At 56.6% G+C, this 13684-nt stretch overlaps 6 protein-coding genes across 6 annotated transcripts; 3 read left to right on the top strand and 3 right to left on the bottom strand.

Moving 5' to 3' along the window:
- Positions 1-127: 127 nt before the first annotated feature.
- Positions 128-963, top strand: SCHCODRAFT_02508163 (uncharacterized protein; the record flags this gene model as incomplete). Its single annotated transcript, XM_003030186.1, has 3 exons — positions 128-251; positions 309-523; positions 577-963. Coding segments are annotated over 3 exons (726 nt in total), but the record flags the coding sequence as incomplete, so codon positions are not given.
- Positions 964-1799: 836 nt separating this feature from the next.
- Positions 1800-2587, top strand: SCHCODRAFT_02631084 (uncharacterized protein). The gene has a single exon (XM_050345644.1). The coding sequence runs from the start codon at positions 2245-2247 to the stop codon at positions 2515-2517; it is 273 nt and encodes a 90-aa protein (XP_050199156.1). The 5' UTR covers positions 1800-2244; the 3' UTR covers positions 2518-2587.
- A 259-nt stretch (positions 2588-2846) lies between these two features.
- SCHCODRAFT_02631083 (uncharacterized protein) lies at positions 2847-7819 on the bottom strand. Its single transcript, XM_003030614.2, has 15 exons — positions 7098-7819; positions 6930-7050; positions 6655-6882; positions 6489-6606; positions 6299-6441; positions 5927-6227; positions 5585-5867; positions 5414-5530; positions 5044-5363; positions 4832-4992; positions 4605-4768; positions 4088-4548; positions 3970-4036; positions 3798-3918; positions 2847-3745 (listed from the first exon to the last, which is right to left on the bottom strand). The coding sequence occupies exons 1-15, from the start codon at positions 7765-7767 to the stop codon at positions 3232-3234; spliced, it is 3789 nt and encodes a 1262-aa protein (XP_003030660.1). The 5' UTR covers positions 7768-7819; the 3' UTR covers positions 2847-3231.
- Positions 7820-8597: 778 nt separating this feature from the next.
- On the top strand, positions 8598-9487 carry SCHCODRAFT_02600842 (uncharacterized protein; the record flags this gene model as incomplete). The annotated part of the gene is made up of 2 exons (XM_003030188.1): positions 8598-8648; positions 8699-9487. The coding sequence occupies 2 exons, from the start codon at positions 8598-8600 to the stop codon at positions 9485-9487; spliced, it is 840 nt and encodes a 279-aa protein (XP_003030234.1).
- A 136-nt stretch (positions 9488-9623) lies between these two features.
- Positions 9624-10199, bottom strand: SCHCODRAFT_01316115 (uncharacterized protein). The gene has a single exon (XM_050341435.1). It carries the CDS (start codon positions 10080-10082, stop codon positions 9759-9761), a length of 324 nt encoding a protein of 107 aa, XP_050199155.1. The 5' UTR covers positions 10083-10199; the 3' UTR covers positions 9624-9758.
- Positions 10086-13347, bottom strand: SCHCODRAFT_02507062 (uncharacterized protein; the record flags this gene model as incomplete). Its single annotated transcript, XM_050343189.1, has 17 exons — positions 10086-10157; positions 10214-10232; positions 10280-10405; positions 10464-10754; positions 10804-10905; positions 10957-11006; positions 11069-11226; positions 11296-11333; positions 11385-11389; positions 11838-12140; positions 12195-12287; positions 12349-12460; positions 12518-12658; positions 12705-12811; positions 12860-13052; positions 13104-13146; positions 13203-13347. The coding sequence occupies 17 exons, from the start codon at positions 13345-13347 to the stop codon at positions 10086-10088; spliced, it is 1998 nt and encodes a 665-aa protein (XP_050199154.1).
- Positions 13348-13684: the final 337 nt, after the last annotated feature.

The raw sequence follows: 13684 nt of genomic DNA, 5'->3' as shown, positions 1-13684 counted from the left end.
ACAACGCCTCGAACAATGGCACGCTGATGGACGAGGTTGCGGACGAGCTCACAAAGCTCGATATCCCTTTCAATGTCCAGGAAAATCGCATTCGGTGCGTCTCCGCATACTGATTGTCTGACGTGCGCTCTTTACTCATAGTGACACCTTCAGGTGCTTCCCTCATGTCGTGAACATCGCCGTGAAGGCGGGAATCAAAGCGCTACATGACCTATCGCTATACGACTACGACGCCTTCGCAAAACCCGACGGTCTGAGCATGGCTTTCGAGCTTCTTTCGGACATTGCATATCAAGATGCCCTCAAAGCCGACGTCGTTTCCAAGGCCCGAAAGCTCATCAATGCGATACGGTCTTCAGGTCAGCGTCGTGAAGCCTTCGGGAACACGATCAAGGCACAAAACGATAAGGGCGGGTGGGGCGAGGACCCACAGATTCTTCGCATTGTTGGCCTCCTTCGGGACGTCGACACCCGCTGGTCATCGACACTCATTATGATTGACCGCCTCCTGGAGTTGTACATGGTATGCCGCTTTCGTCAATGTGCTCCTCCCCACTCTGACTTCTTTTTGTATAGGCTGTAAACGAGTTCATTTATTCGCCTCAGCAGGAGAAGGAACTCGCTCCTTTCGCGCTTGACGAGGCGACCTATCGCGCCCTTATCGATGTTCGCAAGTTCCTGCAATTCCTCAACACGGTGCAAGAGATCGTGTCTGGACAACAAACCCCAACACTATCCGTCGTCCTCCCACTCTACGAGAAACTGATCACCGGACTTCGCTTTCTGATGACTCCAGGCAACGAAGAGTCCATCCCGAAATTATCGCATGCGATCCACGCCACGATTGAGAAGCTCGAAGAATACTTCAACAAGTCAAGGTACACGAAGATGTACGCACTAGCGATGGGTAAGCCTCCCTCGTACCTCCGCTCTGCAGTGATTGAGACGTATGACAAATTCTAGCTATCAACCCGACTACCAAGCTCGAGTGGTTCAAAGAATCTGCTTACTTCTTAGCCTCTGACTACGAGGATGTGCGCCGGTATACTCGTGAAGCGGTGTGTTTCGCACTATTGACGCCTTCTCACCGAGCTCATTGTATTTTAGATGCTTGCTTATCGACGAAAACAGCGTGCTGAGGCCGCTTCTCGCCCGTCACCCCCATCAGCACCGGCTCGCGTGAGTTTCTCGGTGGCAACAAACTCGGCAGCCAGGAATCTTGCCTCCGGGCTCAACAACTTCGACACTCTGTTCAACAAGCTCTCGAAATCAAGCTCAGCGTCGTCAGTTGAATCTGAACCGGGCAATGCGGCGGCGGTGGATCCTGACGCAGAAGCACGCGCGCGCGAGGAAGATGAGCGCATCGTCGATGAGGAGCTTCTCGCATGGGAAAAGGCAGAGCGCGAGATGAGGACGTATGTCAATGCGGACCTCGTTGCTTTCTGGCAGGTCCGTCGCGTACATTCTCCCTTCCTATCGCTATTTACCACATGACACAGGTCAACAAGCTCAAGTATCCCAACCTCTACCGCGTCGCGCTTGATGTTATGCCCGTGCAGGCCTCCGCCGTCCCCTGCGAGCGTGTCTTCTCGTCCAGCAAGGAGACGGACGCTTTGCGACGCGCCAATTTGAGCCCTAAACTGATGGAACAGCTTCAGATTCTCAAGTACATATATCGTGGTGATCGTCTTCATTTTATGTCAGATCTTTTATGCACAGAACAAGAGTTGACTGTCATAGACATAGACAGGTCGCTCTTGGAGGATATGATATCAGACGGACGAGCCGATGAGCTCGACTCGCTGATTTCGGTATCTTATCATTCTACCACTTCTACTTCTACCTTATAGTGCACAAGCTCAACGAGCTCTATTGAGGGCTTCCTATTCTTCCTTACAACACAATTACTCTACCCTAGTACACTTTATAACCGCAACATCGGCCTACACGTCTGCATTATCAAGGGTCCGCAGAAAGATTATTACGGTCGAATCAAGGACACGAACGGCAATCTGGCGCGCGTAGAACTGACGGGCAACAAGATTATCTCCATCGACAAGTTGAAGCTTGCGGTTAAGGAGGGGAACCAGATGCAGGCGCTCGGCGACCGCAACCGCCCTCGGCGCACCAACATGGGTCCCCCGAGCAACTTGTCGTCGCCATCCGTCAGCCCGTGCACCTCTCAAACGCCTGGGACGCCGATGCGGGGCAGCGCGAGCCGCACGCCAAACCCGTACATAGACAATGGCGGGAGGACACAATGCGGGAGGACACAATGCGGGAGGACACAAGGTGGAGTACGAATTCGCGGACGCCGAATCCGTACACAGCCAGCAGTTCAGAAGGACGGCGGGTATCCGCAGGGAGGGCAACCCGCGTATGTACCAGAGCGGGAGCGGCAGCAGGACGCCGGCGTGGAGTACGAACTCGAAGACCCCGAATCCGTATGCGAACGACGGTGGTCGGACTCCGGGGTGGCAGGGTACTAATAAGGAAAGTAAGGTGAAGGCGATGTGAAGGCGAGTTTTGATGGAGGCGCCGAATTCGGCACCTCGACCTCACCTCGGCCTTGCCTTCCGGCAACACTACCCGCAGCCCAACCGGAGTCCAGCGGAGCCGCATCACGTCCTCATGCTCTCCCGCGAAAGACGAATATCCTGCTCCCCCTCGGGCTGCTCGCCAACAGGGAAATCTGAGCGCGAAATACGTGTACTGACAGCGCGCAGCTACCACGCAGTGCTCGACAGCGCACACGTTCCTTCGCCAAGAAACATCCATTGTCAGCTCGGGATTCAGCAATCTAAAGCCGACCACCCATAGTCGGATGAAGCTTAGCTTCAAGAGTCTGCAGTAGCCAGCTTCCCTACCAGCCGCGATAAGGTGATACACGCTGGGCAGTCATGTCGAATCTGCATCCGTCAATTCGAGTGAGATAGAAGAACTGGCAATTTGGTCGGTGCAGACTTGATGAAAGTAAGGGCTGTCCTCCAGTCTTCGTCCCATGCAGGAGCTAGACGAAGCTGTCCGGACGGGCCCAAACAATGCTGTGACAGTCACAATATGAACTCAAGTCACGTGTATCGCACGTGAATGGTTCAAGTTTACCGGAGTCTGCCATTGGGGATCTGCGCACACCCGCAAAAGTCGTGCGGGAGGAGGTCCTCGCAGTCCAGACGAAAGATGGAAGACAATTTTCGAATATCCCTTCGGACCCGCAGTCAGAAGGGGGACCTACGGCGCCACCCTCACCGTCGGCCAATGATCCTCGAGATCCTCCGCCACCACTACCTTCTCCCCTACTTCCTCCGCCCTCCCCCCGAACCGTACGTCCACCACCCTCACCGGCTCACCCTCTTCCGCGACCTCGCCACCATCCTGCGTCACCCCCACCGCCCTCCTCCGATCCACCACCCGCACCCTCGGCGCGCGCACCAGCCCGCACGCAATCGGGATCACCCGCCAGCGCACGCGCTCCTCGCCGCCCGGCAGCAACACGGGCAGCCTCGCCGCGCGCACGCCCGCGACGACGAACGCGTCCGCCGGGTCTGGCTCGAGGGCGACGTGCACATTGGCCGCGCGCGTGGGGTGGTTGTTGCGCACGACCAGTGTCATCAGCGCGGGCTGGTGCAGCTGGGCAACCGCGGGTGCGTCGAGGAGCGCGATGAGGCCGTCCGTGGGCGGGCGCAGGGCGGGGAGGGGGAAGATCGCCGTGGACTCGGGACCTCGGTCGCCGTTTGAGGCGATTCTGCGCGTAAGCGTGAGTAAGGGGGCGAGCGAGCGGGAGTTTGTATCCGTACCGTCGCCATTTGACCTCGTAGTGCCCTGGTCCTGGGACGGGGAGACCCTCGACGTAATACTTGTCTGACGGCGCAAGGCTGACACGGCACAAGTCACTGATCTCGTCGCCGGCAAGGTATTCTGCATAAGCATCTTCAGGCAAGCTCCCGAAGCTGAGCATGTCTTGCTTACCACCGGGGAACATGCCCTCGTCGACCACGTCCGTTGAGGCCTCCACGATTTTTGCCTGCGGATTGTTCTGCAGCGGCCGTCAGACCTCGATCTATTTCTCTCAATATTTGGTACTCACCTCCCTGACCAACTCCATTCCCAGAATCTCTAGGTTCCATGGACCCGCACACTCCAGCACGAGCTGCACCACCGCCTCCCCACCTAGACTATCATCCCAGAAATCGCTGTCGAAGGTGCTCAGGTCTGCAATGCCCGGTCGCGGAACGCTTGTCGGTGCACGCTCGTAGGAGACGTCCCATGAAGCGCGGATAGCTTCGACGGTCAGCACGGCGAGGGTATGCAGTACCTCTGTCGAGTGGCGGTTGTCACTGGCTTCCGTCTGTTCGTCCTGGGTATCTACATCGTCGGTAGACAGGACCTCCCTACATTGCGTCGAGATATCGAGGACGCGATCGCCGCCCGCGCCAGTGCTGTGCAGGTGCAACGTCTTCACGATGCTCGCACCCGGGACGAGGGTACCACAAACGATCCCCTTGACCAAGCTCGTCGACTGCTGGTCGTCGATAGTAACCGTGTTAACTGCCGAGGGGATAAGCATGTGCATGTGCAGACTGGTGGGTAAGGAGTTTCCCTACCTGCATCGTCCACCTCCGTCGGCTGCAGCAGCACGTCGAGCGTGACCTCCAAAGACCGATCGTCCGTGTTCGTGATGTCGATCAGGATAGGATAGTCCTCGCCGATGTATGCAGGGGCATGCTGCTCGATCTTGACTGACACGCTGTATGGACGGTGGCGCACGCTGCAATACGAAAGCGCGTGAGCAAACCCAAGGGTACCATGGAGTGCCTGGGCGGCTACGTACGCAACAGAATGTGCATTGTCCCTGTCCACAGGTAGGTATCGCACAGGATCGATGGAACAAAGCCACTTCGCTTGTGCGGACGAGCCTGTCTTCAGCGGAAGGTCAAGGGGAAGCTGTATAGTCCAGTTGCCCTCTGTGATTGTCAGTGCGAGCTTCGGGATCTGAGCACTGCTTCAGTAAGAGGACAATCGGGATAGGACATCCGTACTGACCGTCAACGTGGTCGGCGTCTCCGATTGCATCGTGCCCGCGAACACTATCGTCGCCCCAGTCGACCACCGCAGGTTTGCCTTCAGCTCGCGCTCTTGCCCCGGGACCAGGTTCCCAAGCTCGACGAGTTTCGATGGCGCGGCATCGTCCGCATGACGAATAGTAAGAGGAGGATCTGCAGGATCTGGCGAGAAGAAGATCTGTAAGGTCGTGAACGGCAGGGCGGCGATTGATGCAGTCGCAGGTGCAGTAAGAGCAATCTGGAAGGCAGCTGGCTCGCCGACTTTGACTTCTGAGGGCCAGAAGACCAACGTAGGTTTCACTAGAGGGCTGTTAGTTGATGACTTTAGGAGGAGGTGAGCAAGAACGTACATAAAGGCTCGGCGTCCGCCGCATCGATGACCACAGGCTCCGTCGACGAAGGCACGGTGCTTTGCAGGACCGCCAGCAAAATGTCTTCCAGTGCTTCATCCTCCTCGCCCTGCAGTCCTATGCGACCCATCAGCACCTTGCCCATCCACCCATCCCCTTTATCATACTTACCATGCCCCAGCATCTCCACTACCAGCCGCACGCTCATCTCCATATCGCCCAACAGCTTCGCGCACTCGTACCACGTCGCCAGTAGGGGCCGGAGCATCTCGCCCCACTGCTCGCGCCGGTAGGTCTTCGCGATGCGCTCGAAGAAGCGCACGGCCATGTCGAACTTGCCCGAGGTTTGGTACGTCTGCGCGATCTTGTAGGCGATGTAGAGGGTTTGGCGGCCGGGCTGCGAAGCGGATGATGGGGTATACTTCTTGAAGAGCTCGTAGGCCTTGGTGTAGAGCTAGCATTGCACCCCTTACAGTCAGTCTTAGCGGTCCGTACATAGACGAAAAGACGAACCTCCAAGATGATGACCAAATGCTCAACCTTCCTCTCATTCGCAAAGCCCGGCGAGTTCGCCGACGCCGGACTCATCGCACCCAGCGCATCCATGAATCGCGCCCTTCGCATCTCCGTACAATGCGCCGCAACATAGTAGTAGAACCCCGGGTGCTGTAGCGCGCTGCTCGGGTTCACTCCTAGCGCGCGCACCATGGGCTCCATGCCTGCCGGCTGCTGCAGCGGGAAGGACGGTCGGTGGACGGGGATGCGTAGGTTAGCGCGCGTGCCGTGCTCGAGAAGCTCGGCGAATATGCGATGCCTAGGGTGGGAGGGGCGTTAGGGTGTGAGGGTTACCATGGGAGACGGGGTATGATAGTGTGGAACACGCACTGTCGCGCTATCCATGACCAGTATTCGAAGGTGTCCTCGCCGATGCCCCAGCCGCGCGAGAAATCGCCGAACTGGCGGATGTGGCTAGTGTGATGGGAGAGGGCAAGGGAGTGCTCGTTGTTGTACAGGTATAGCTTGACGATCTGGACAAAATGAGCATATGTATGCGCATATATGACAGGCAATTGACCTTGACATTGATGCAGTCTGCAAGCACCTTCGCTTCTGCCCACCTCTTCGTGCGCGGCGGCAGGATAAGCGGCGAGCCGAACATGATGATGAGCGTCGAGTATGCGTCCTGGTAGTGCCTGCCGCGGAATAAGCTTCATAGCTCGTCTAGAGACAGGCCGCCTCACTTTAGCGCGACCTCGCCCTCACCCCGAAACTCTGCGAAGCATGCCATCTTGTACTCATATCGCACCGTCCAACCCTCGGGGCGCAAAGGCCGGACGATATGCGTGCTGGTTGCGAGAGGGCTGATGGGTATGGGTGCTTGAGAGGCGTGACGGTTGCGCTTGCGGCGGACGCGCTTGGAGTGGTTGGTGTAGTATTCAATGGCGGGTTCGTACAGGGCCTGTTGCAGACTGGAATGGGAATCAGCGCGGATAGAGGAAGAGTGAGGGAGACGCACCTGCGAACGAAGTCCTGCAGCTCGGCAGGACTGACGGGGCTCAGCACGAAGAGGGCAGCCCTGCTGTCCAACCCGCTGCTTCGCCGTATGAAGGTCAAGCGGCTGTCCAGTGTCGGGTCGTCTGCAAAGCATCAGCCAAGAGATCTCAGAGACTAAGTTGCCACACACCGAGCATCCTCCTGCTCGCCAGGAGGACCACGGTAAGCTTGATCCCCCGCTCATTCGTGCTCTTCTTTCTCAACGCAATGTCGGTCGACAGATCCGCGTCGAACTTGCGCTCCTCCTCATGCCTCTCGCGCTCCGTCTCGTGTACATGTGCCAGGTCGAGTGGGGACTGCGGCTGGGTCGATGGATGTTCGTATAGCCTCATGAATAGTACAAACACGGACGGTACGAGCTGCGTATGCTTGCGAATCCATATTGGCGCGATCAGGCCGTCGGGATACAGTGGGGAGGACGGTGTGAGCGGACTTAGTGGTGAGTGTGCATTGGCGTATGACGGGTCCTCTGGCCGTACGAGCTTGCGCGGGGGGAAGTGCACATCCCGCGAGACGAGCTGGATCTGGAACTGCGGGATGGGCTTGCGCGCAGTGGATTCTGCAGGAGGCTGATATATGGCGACCTTGCGCTGTACGCCAAGCGCTTCTCGTAGGCGAAGGATGAGTACAGTGAAGGGATCGGAGGGTTTGGAAGGAGTCGAGGGAGGCGGTGTTTCTGGGGGTTGAGCTTGGGGATCGGGGGATGGTGTCGAGGGCTCGGTCTTGTTAGGTGCGTCCAGTCCAGCGACGAACATCACTGGCGCCAGCTGCGCGAGCAGTTCTGGGGGATACGAGTTCATGGCGGCGAGCACTTGACGACGTCAATGGAGGCCGCGAACAAGTCGCGTCGCGCGATGGTCCGCTTGGACCGTCGTCGCATCAGCGCTCTCGCCATCATCATCATCAACGTTCGCATCGAGCTCGAGGATTAGAAGCACGTCGTCGCTCACCCCTTCGAGCAGAGGGATCTTCAACCAAACCCAATAGCCTACGGTCGGGGTCTGTACACATTCAAGCTGAATAACTTGCCCTCGAGCGCTTCCGTGTTCTCAACGGATCAAGACCGCAATCGCTCCCCTCATCATGGCAACACGAGGTGCATCATCCAGGATACTTATGCGTGCTGCTATTGTCTAGTCATAAGCACACGGAAGGCGGCCGAACAATCCTGATCGACAGCAGCCTCGGGGGCCTTTGTCCTGAGGTTTGATCATCTTCGACTACATTCGATGCAGGATGAGCCAAGCGTCGCTATCTCAGCCATCTCTGACCTACTAAACCTCAGGAAGATGCCCCGATATATGCTAGCGCAGGGTCTACAAGTCCTGTCCACGCCGCCGCAATTGGCCCCGCTGCGCTCCATCAAATGGAACATACACGCGCCCGGATCACACCCAAACATGGCAATCAATGGCCATTGTCGTCCGCATGTGGCAACGAACATCAGTGGGCCCGTCACGCGCGCTATGTGAGACCGGTGTTATAAATTCCACCCGGCTCCGCTTTGCAGCTCCTTGTCACCTTTTCACTCAAACCACCATCTGCTGCACGCCTTTCGGCCACAGCGAGCTCCTCGACGCCCCGCTCAACTTCAAGCGACCGCCACCCGATCTCAATCACAATCTTAGCGATGTCTGTTGCCACCGCTTACGCCACTCACGCATCGTCGTCGATGCTAGTTGTGCGTCGTCTATTGCTCGTTGTAGACACGTTGGCTGACGGTCTCCGCAGGGATATCATTCGGCGCTGGCTTATAACAACCCCGCCCTTTTCGCGATTCGTGGGCGGCCCACCCAAGAACTCTACACTTACGTGGGCTTCGGCACTGCCGAGCCCTGCATCCTTCACATGCCTAACCACCTGCGCCTCGCTCGCTCGCGCCCTCCCAAGCGGCCGCGTGCGGTGACCGTGAGTGGCATGTTGGACGAAGCCAGCAGCGTCCTCTCCACGGCAGATGTCCAGACACCCACTACCGCTTACTACGAGGGCCCCGCCACCCCTCGCTCGCCCTCCACCTCCCGAGTCTCAACTCCCACAAGCGCTTCGTACCGCACGCCCACCCCCGACGAGATCGTCGATGGGGCGCGCGCAAAGCAGGCCGCCGAGGACGACAAAATTCGCGCCTTCTACGCGAAGAACCCCGCCCTTGCGGCCCTTCGGCCCTTCACCACTACTCATCTCCCCACGCCGCCCTCGTCGCCTGGCTCGGAGGCGGAAGCTCTGCCGGTCGCCAACCTCGTACAATCGACACCTCGCCCTGGCATTAAGCGTCCCCATCGGCCAGCCGATATCAAGACCGGCCCTATCACTCCGCCCGCATCGCCTACTACTACGCGGGCTAACAACCGCTTTCTTCAGGCGCCCATGACGCCGCCGGAGTCGCCAACCATCCCAAGGAAGTTCCGGGCATCTCTGCAGACCATGAGGCCTCTTACCCAGCGCTCGCCCACCACCCCGACTTCACCGTCGAAGATCCCTCGCCGCGCTGGATCCAGCGTGCCCAAGTCACCTCGTCTGTGACTTGTACGCTATCTAACAAAAGTTAAGCTTGTATCATTTATCTTTCACTTATCTGCTTGCTCCGTACAATGGGAGACTATCTGCTCCGCGTGCTGCACCATTTCTGCAGGATCACGTTCTTCCTCATTCATAGTTAAAGGTGCCGTCTACCCACTTGTAGTCGAATATATTTTTACCTCGATTTCTCTTTACTCGTCTCGCCGGCTTGTACATTACTCTTACATCTCTACCATCAGTATTGGTCTTTCCGAACACGAATTCCAGGCCAAGATTAGGGTTGCTGCTTGGAACTTGAACTACAATGCATGACCGCGTTGGTCATAAATCCGGACTTCGTCGAACTGGGAACTAGCAGAAGCGCAGCTGCTCCTCCAATGTATACCTTACTTCGGCACGCAGTACTTGGCAGACTCGAGTCGGGCGCTGAGATTGATATCCTTGCTCGCGACAAGCGAATTTCCTTTTGCTCCGAGGTGGTAATCCGGCGGAATATCTGATTGAATGCATGCGACGGACTCCCCGGTAACGTCAAAGAAGATATTGATCTGTACACATGTACACAGTGAGTGAGATGGAGCTGGCTAAGTAAAAGCATCGTCTACAGATAGTCGACGTCGAAGCAGAAATATTTGTGCGACGATGCATGCGCCTGCATGTGTTCGCTGCTGCACTGCATCACATGTCAGTATCGGTATTGAAAGAGGAAGGAAGGGAAAGTCGACTCACATACATGGCCGACTTGCATCTGCTAATATCTTCAGTAAGCTCCTTCCGTAACGAACAAGGACATACTTTGGGCAGCATAGTAAAGGTCCGCCGCCAACCGCTTCGGTCTTGCGGCATGTGGACCCAGTGCAAGTCTCGATTCCCTCCATAAAGGTTTTTCGCATCTCGGGAATGTAGGAGATCGCCATGGCGCTACGATACAAAGAGAAAGGTGAGTTGTACGCTTTGTGACACGCAACAGCGCACTCACGCCGGCTTCGTCAGCAGAACGAGGCAACGCTCTGCAGGGTTCTTCTCGATGTCGGGCGAGTATCTGGTCATCGACCAGTGGAAGAGTTTTGGACCAAGCGCATTAGCATCGGCGTTAGATATGCCCTTGCGGTCGTGAATGAGGATGAGGGTAGCAAGAAAGTTCATGACTCTCGCATGGTCCTCTTCGTCCATCTTGTCGATCTCGTCGACGGCCTCCAGCGTGCGGCGGAGCTGCATGGCCAAAAGGTCGTGGTTCTTCTCTAGGAATAGGAAGCGCACGAAGGTAGGGCTGAAGCGCGTCTGAGCGATGGCATGGTACGACGTGTAGCTGAACATACCTCCATTTGATCTCGTTGAGAACCATAACGGCAGGACACAGCACCCCCGCGCTGTCGCGCCATTTCTGCACTGCGCGCGGGACATATTCCGCTGCGAATTTACTGAGAATGCTGTCAGCCTGGATTAGATACCAATATCGAACTCAGTCCTACCATTGCAGGATTGTCTGCGCCATCACGGACAGGGTATCAATCACTCGCAGCTGGGAGAAAGCATATGAGTTCGGCTCGGGCTGGAGGACATGGTACAACTATCTTCTCTCACCTGGCTGGTGATGATTGTCTTGCGATGCTCGTCTGTCATCTCCGGAGGCACGAGAGCATGCCCGGACTCCAGCCCGATGACTATGGCCAGCGAACGCGGGCCCGCAAACTCATCTGCAGTGGGTGAGAAATTCATCGCGGACATTGCAGGACCCATTTCTGCGCAAGTCAAGCTCGAGCTTCAAGCGCTGCACGATTCAGAGGGCTTATAAGGAACTTCCACCTTACCGCCCATGAGGCGCACCGCCGCCCTCCTTCCAAAGATTCTGGAAAAGCGGATGCGAGAGGTAAATACAGGTGGAAGCAGCCACACGTACGAGGTCTGCTGGCAACATCGGCATACTAGGCTTTCGAACGCACTTGAAAGCGGCTAGGTGTCATGTGCAAACGGCGTTGAAGTCAGCCCAGAAGGGGAAGACAAACGACACTCCAAGAATCTGCCGCAACACTAGAACCTAAGCGCGTATACTTATCAACACCTGCAAGTCCTTCTGATGTCAAGAGAACGGACATTGAGATGAAGGAGGCGGTCGAAAGAGGTGGCGGCGCGTCAGAGCATGACAGCGTGTGACCGGCTTTTGCCGGGGTAGGTAGACAAGCGCGCGCCCACAAGTAAAAGACCAGCGCCGGAAATGACCCAATCCCAGGGCCGGCTCGCTTCCTTCCTTTTCCCATATCAGAGGCTCCTCGTATGTGTATGTGTCTCAAGATCATGCAACGAATATAAATAAGTACATGTGCCTCCTCACTGTCTAGGGCCCCCCACTTACTAGCGCTATCCCGTTGTCTTTTTCGTTCGACTTTCGAGCATCCCCTAATGCACCGTGATCAGAGTTTTCCGCTGTATCTGGTCTGCTGTCCTCGGTGGATGTATAGCTCGACTGGTCGTTCGTCTGCTCGAGGTGAAGCGAAGGGTCGCGCATCGCACTTGCTTCTTGTGATTCTGGTTCGCTTGCGATGCTCATCATGGGCAGATCCGCAAAGCGCATTGCTTGCGATACTTGCGTGCCAAGAAGCTCTTGTGTCGTGTTACTCTGCATGGCGACGAGGACAACGAACGTCGGGTAAATCCCCTACGAAAGAAAACATCGTGAGACGATGATTACTGGTGGCGCAGAGAAACCTACAGCGATGTTGTGAATAGCGGAGCCAAAGGTGTCGCTGGTGTAGTACGAGATGTTCAGTCTCTCCGCGTCAGTCCAAATGATCGTGTAGGCTATCTGATAGCAAGGCATAGGCAGTGAGCCTCCGGGTGAACTTGAAAGCGCGGGCAAGGCTTACCCAAATGGCACAGTACGTGATACCAGATTCCAGGAGTAGGACAAGCACTTTCTCGACTTGACTCTTTCGCGTGAATAGACCAAGAGCGCCCTTGATGTCGCGGCGGTAGTACCTGTAGGCGCATTGCCATCAGACCCGGATGGAGCTACATCCTGGTGATGGGAAGTACCAGAATTTGATGCCGATCAGTACCGTCGCAACGACGTTGGTGGCGAGGAGAAACGCCAGCTTGACATCTGATTGTATTGCTATATGATAGTCCACGAGCGGAGATGAGGGCATGTAGAGGTATACGAGCTGCGCGAGCGTGCTACCTGGACCACGTCAGCTGAAGTCACGAACACGGAAATGGTTACTTACCCAACGTTCCAGTCAGGAAAGAGAGCAGAATTCCTTTCGCCACAAGACTGTCCGACCACAGGATATACGCTCGCCAGACGACAACTGCGTCGCTCACTAGGTACTGATCGACATTGAGCAGTACGAAGCAAGCACGGAATACTGCACATACGTTGAAGTTGTTTGCGACGGTTCCCATTATGTCGAGGCGGACGAGCAGCCTCATCACGTCATGAACTGACGTGCCAAGTTCCCATGGTAACTGGACCAGGTAGAAGAGCGCATTGCTGATGACCCCAAGCAAAGAGGATACCAGAAGCACAAGGATTACGCCCATCATGAAGCGAGATGGGCCTTCGCGGCGTCTACAGGCGAATCAGCAACATGCGTGCCACGATCTGGACTCGCCCACTCACGCCAGAACAGCGACGGCTGCGATGGAGAGCGCGCTCTGCATTCCTGTAAATACGAGTCAGTCTGAAGAAACCATCAGCCAAGCATCGAAATTGGCGTACCGTACAGGGCGAAGTCCACGCCTATTTGCATGATCAGCCCCTGCATGTCGGCGACATCCAGCGCGGCCAGGGGATGGTAAACGTCGCGACGCTCGAGGTAGTGCGGTCCCCTCGACGCGTTAAGCATCGTGTACTTCGAGGGCATCGCGGCGTTTGGTGTCTTCGAGGATGTCGGAATGGTTATATACTCGCCGTGTCCTCATCCGCAGAAGCACTATGTGCGATCCTTGCGACAGGCACCCCCGTCGAAGGCTATAGCGCGGATACACGGAGAACGAGGCTTCCATCGCGAGGGATGAACTGGATCAAGAGCGCGTAACGCTAATCAGCGCTCCGAGCGCCCAAATGGACAGTCCATAGAGGTGGACGCCCCTTCAGACCGACAGTCGGTCAGGTCTTCAGGGAACAGTGATAGGCAGTCATAGTTCAAGTACCTACAAGAAGGGTCAGTGGCGCTCTAGCCCGACACATCGTCGACAGCT

This window comes from Schizophyllum commune, assembly GCF_000143185.2.
Source record: "Schizophyllum commune H4-8 unplaced genomic scaffold SCHCOscaffold_8, whole genome shotgun sequence".
Lineage (NCBI taxonomy): Eukaryota > Fungi > Basidiomycota > Agaricomycetes > Agaricales > Schizophyllaceae > Schizophyllum > Schizophyllum commune.
Note: the sequence above shows the minus strand (reverse complement) of the source record. Positions and strands in the feature narration are given on the sequence as shown.

Bases quoted from the DNA above. Each gene is read 5' to 3' on its own strand.
- SCHCODRAFT_02631084 (XM_050345644.1), top strand. From the start codon at position 2,245: ATGGCGGGAGGACACAATGCGGGAGGACACAATGCGGGAGGACACAAG.
- SCHCODRAFT_02631083 (XM_003030614.2), bottom strand. From the start codon at position 7,767: ATGAACTCGTATCCCCCAGAACTGCTCGCGCAGCTGGCGCCAGTGATG. The intron at 6,228-6,298 runs GTGCGTGTTCCA...CTCCCACCCTAG, and splicing joins TGGTCATGGATAGCGCGACA to GCATCGCATATTCGCCGAGC. The intron at 4,993-5,043 runs GTCAGTACGGAT...AGCAGTGCTCAG, and splicing joins AGACGCCGACCACGTTGACG to ATCCCGAAGCTCGCACTGAC.
- SCHCODRAFT_01316115 (XM_050341435.1), bottom strand. From the start codon at position 10,082: ATGCTTTTACTTAGCCAGCTCCATCTCACTCACTGTGTACATGTGTAC.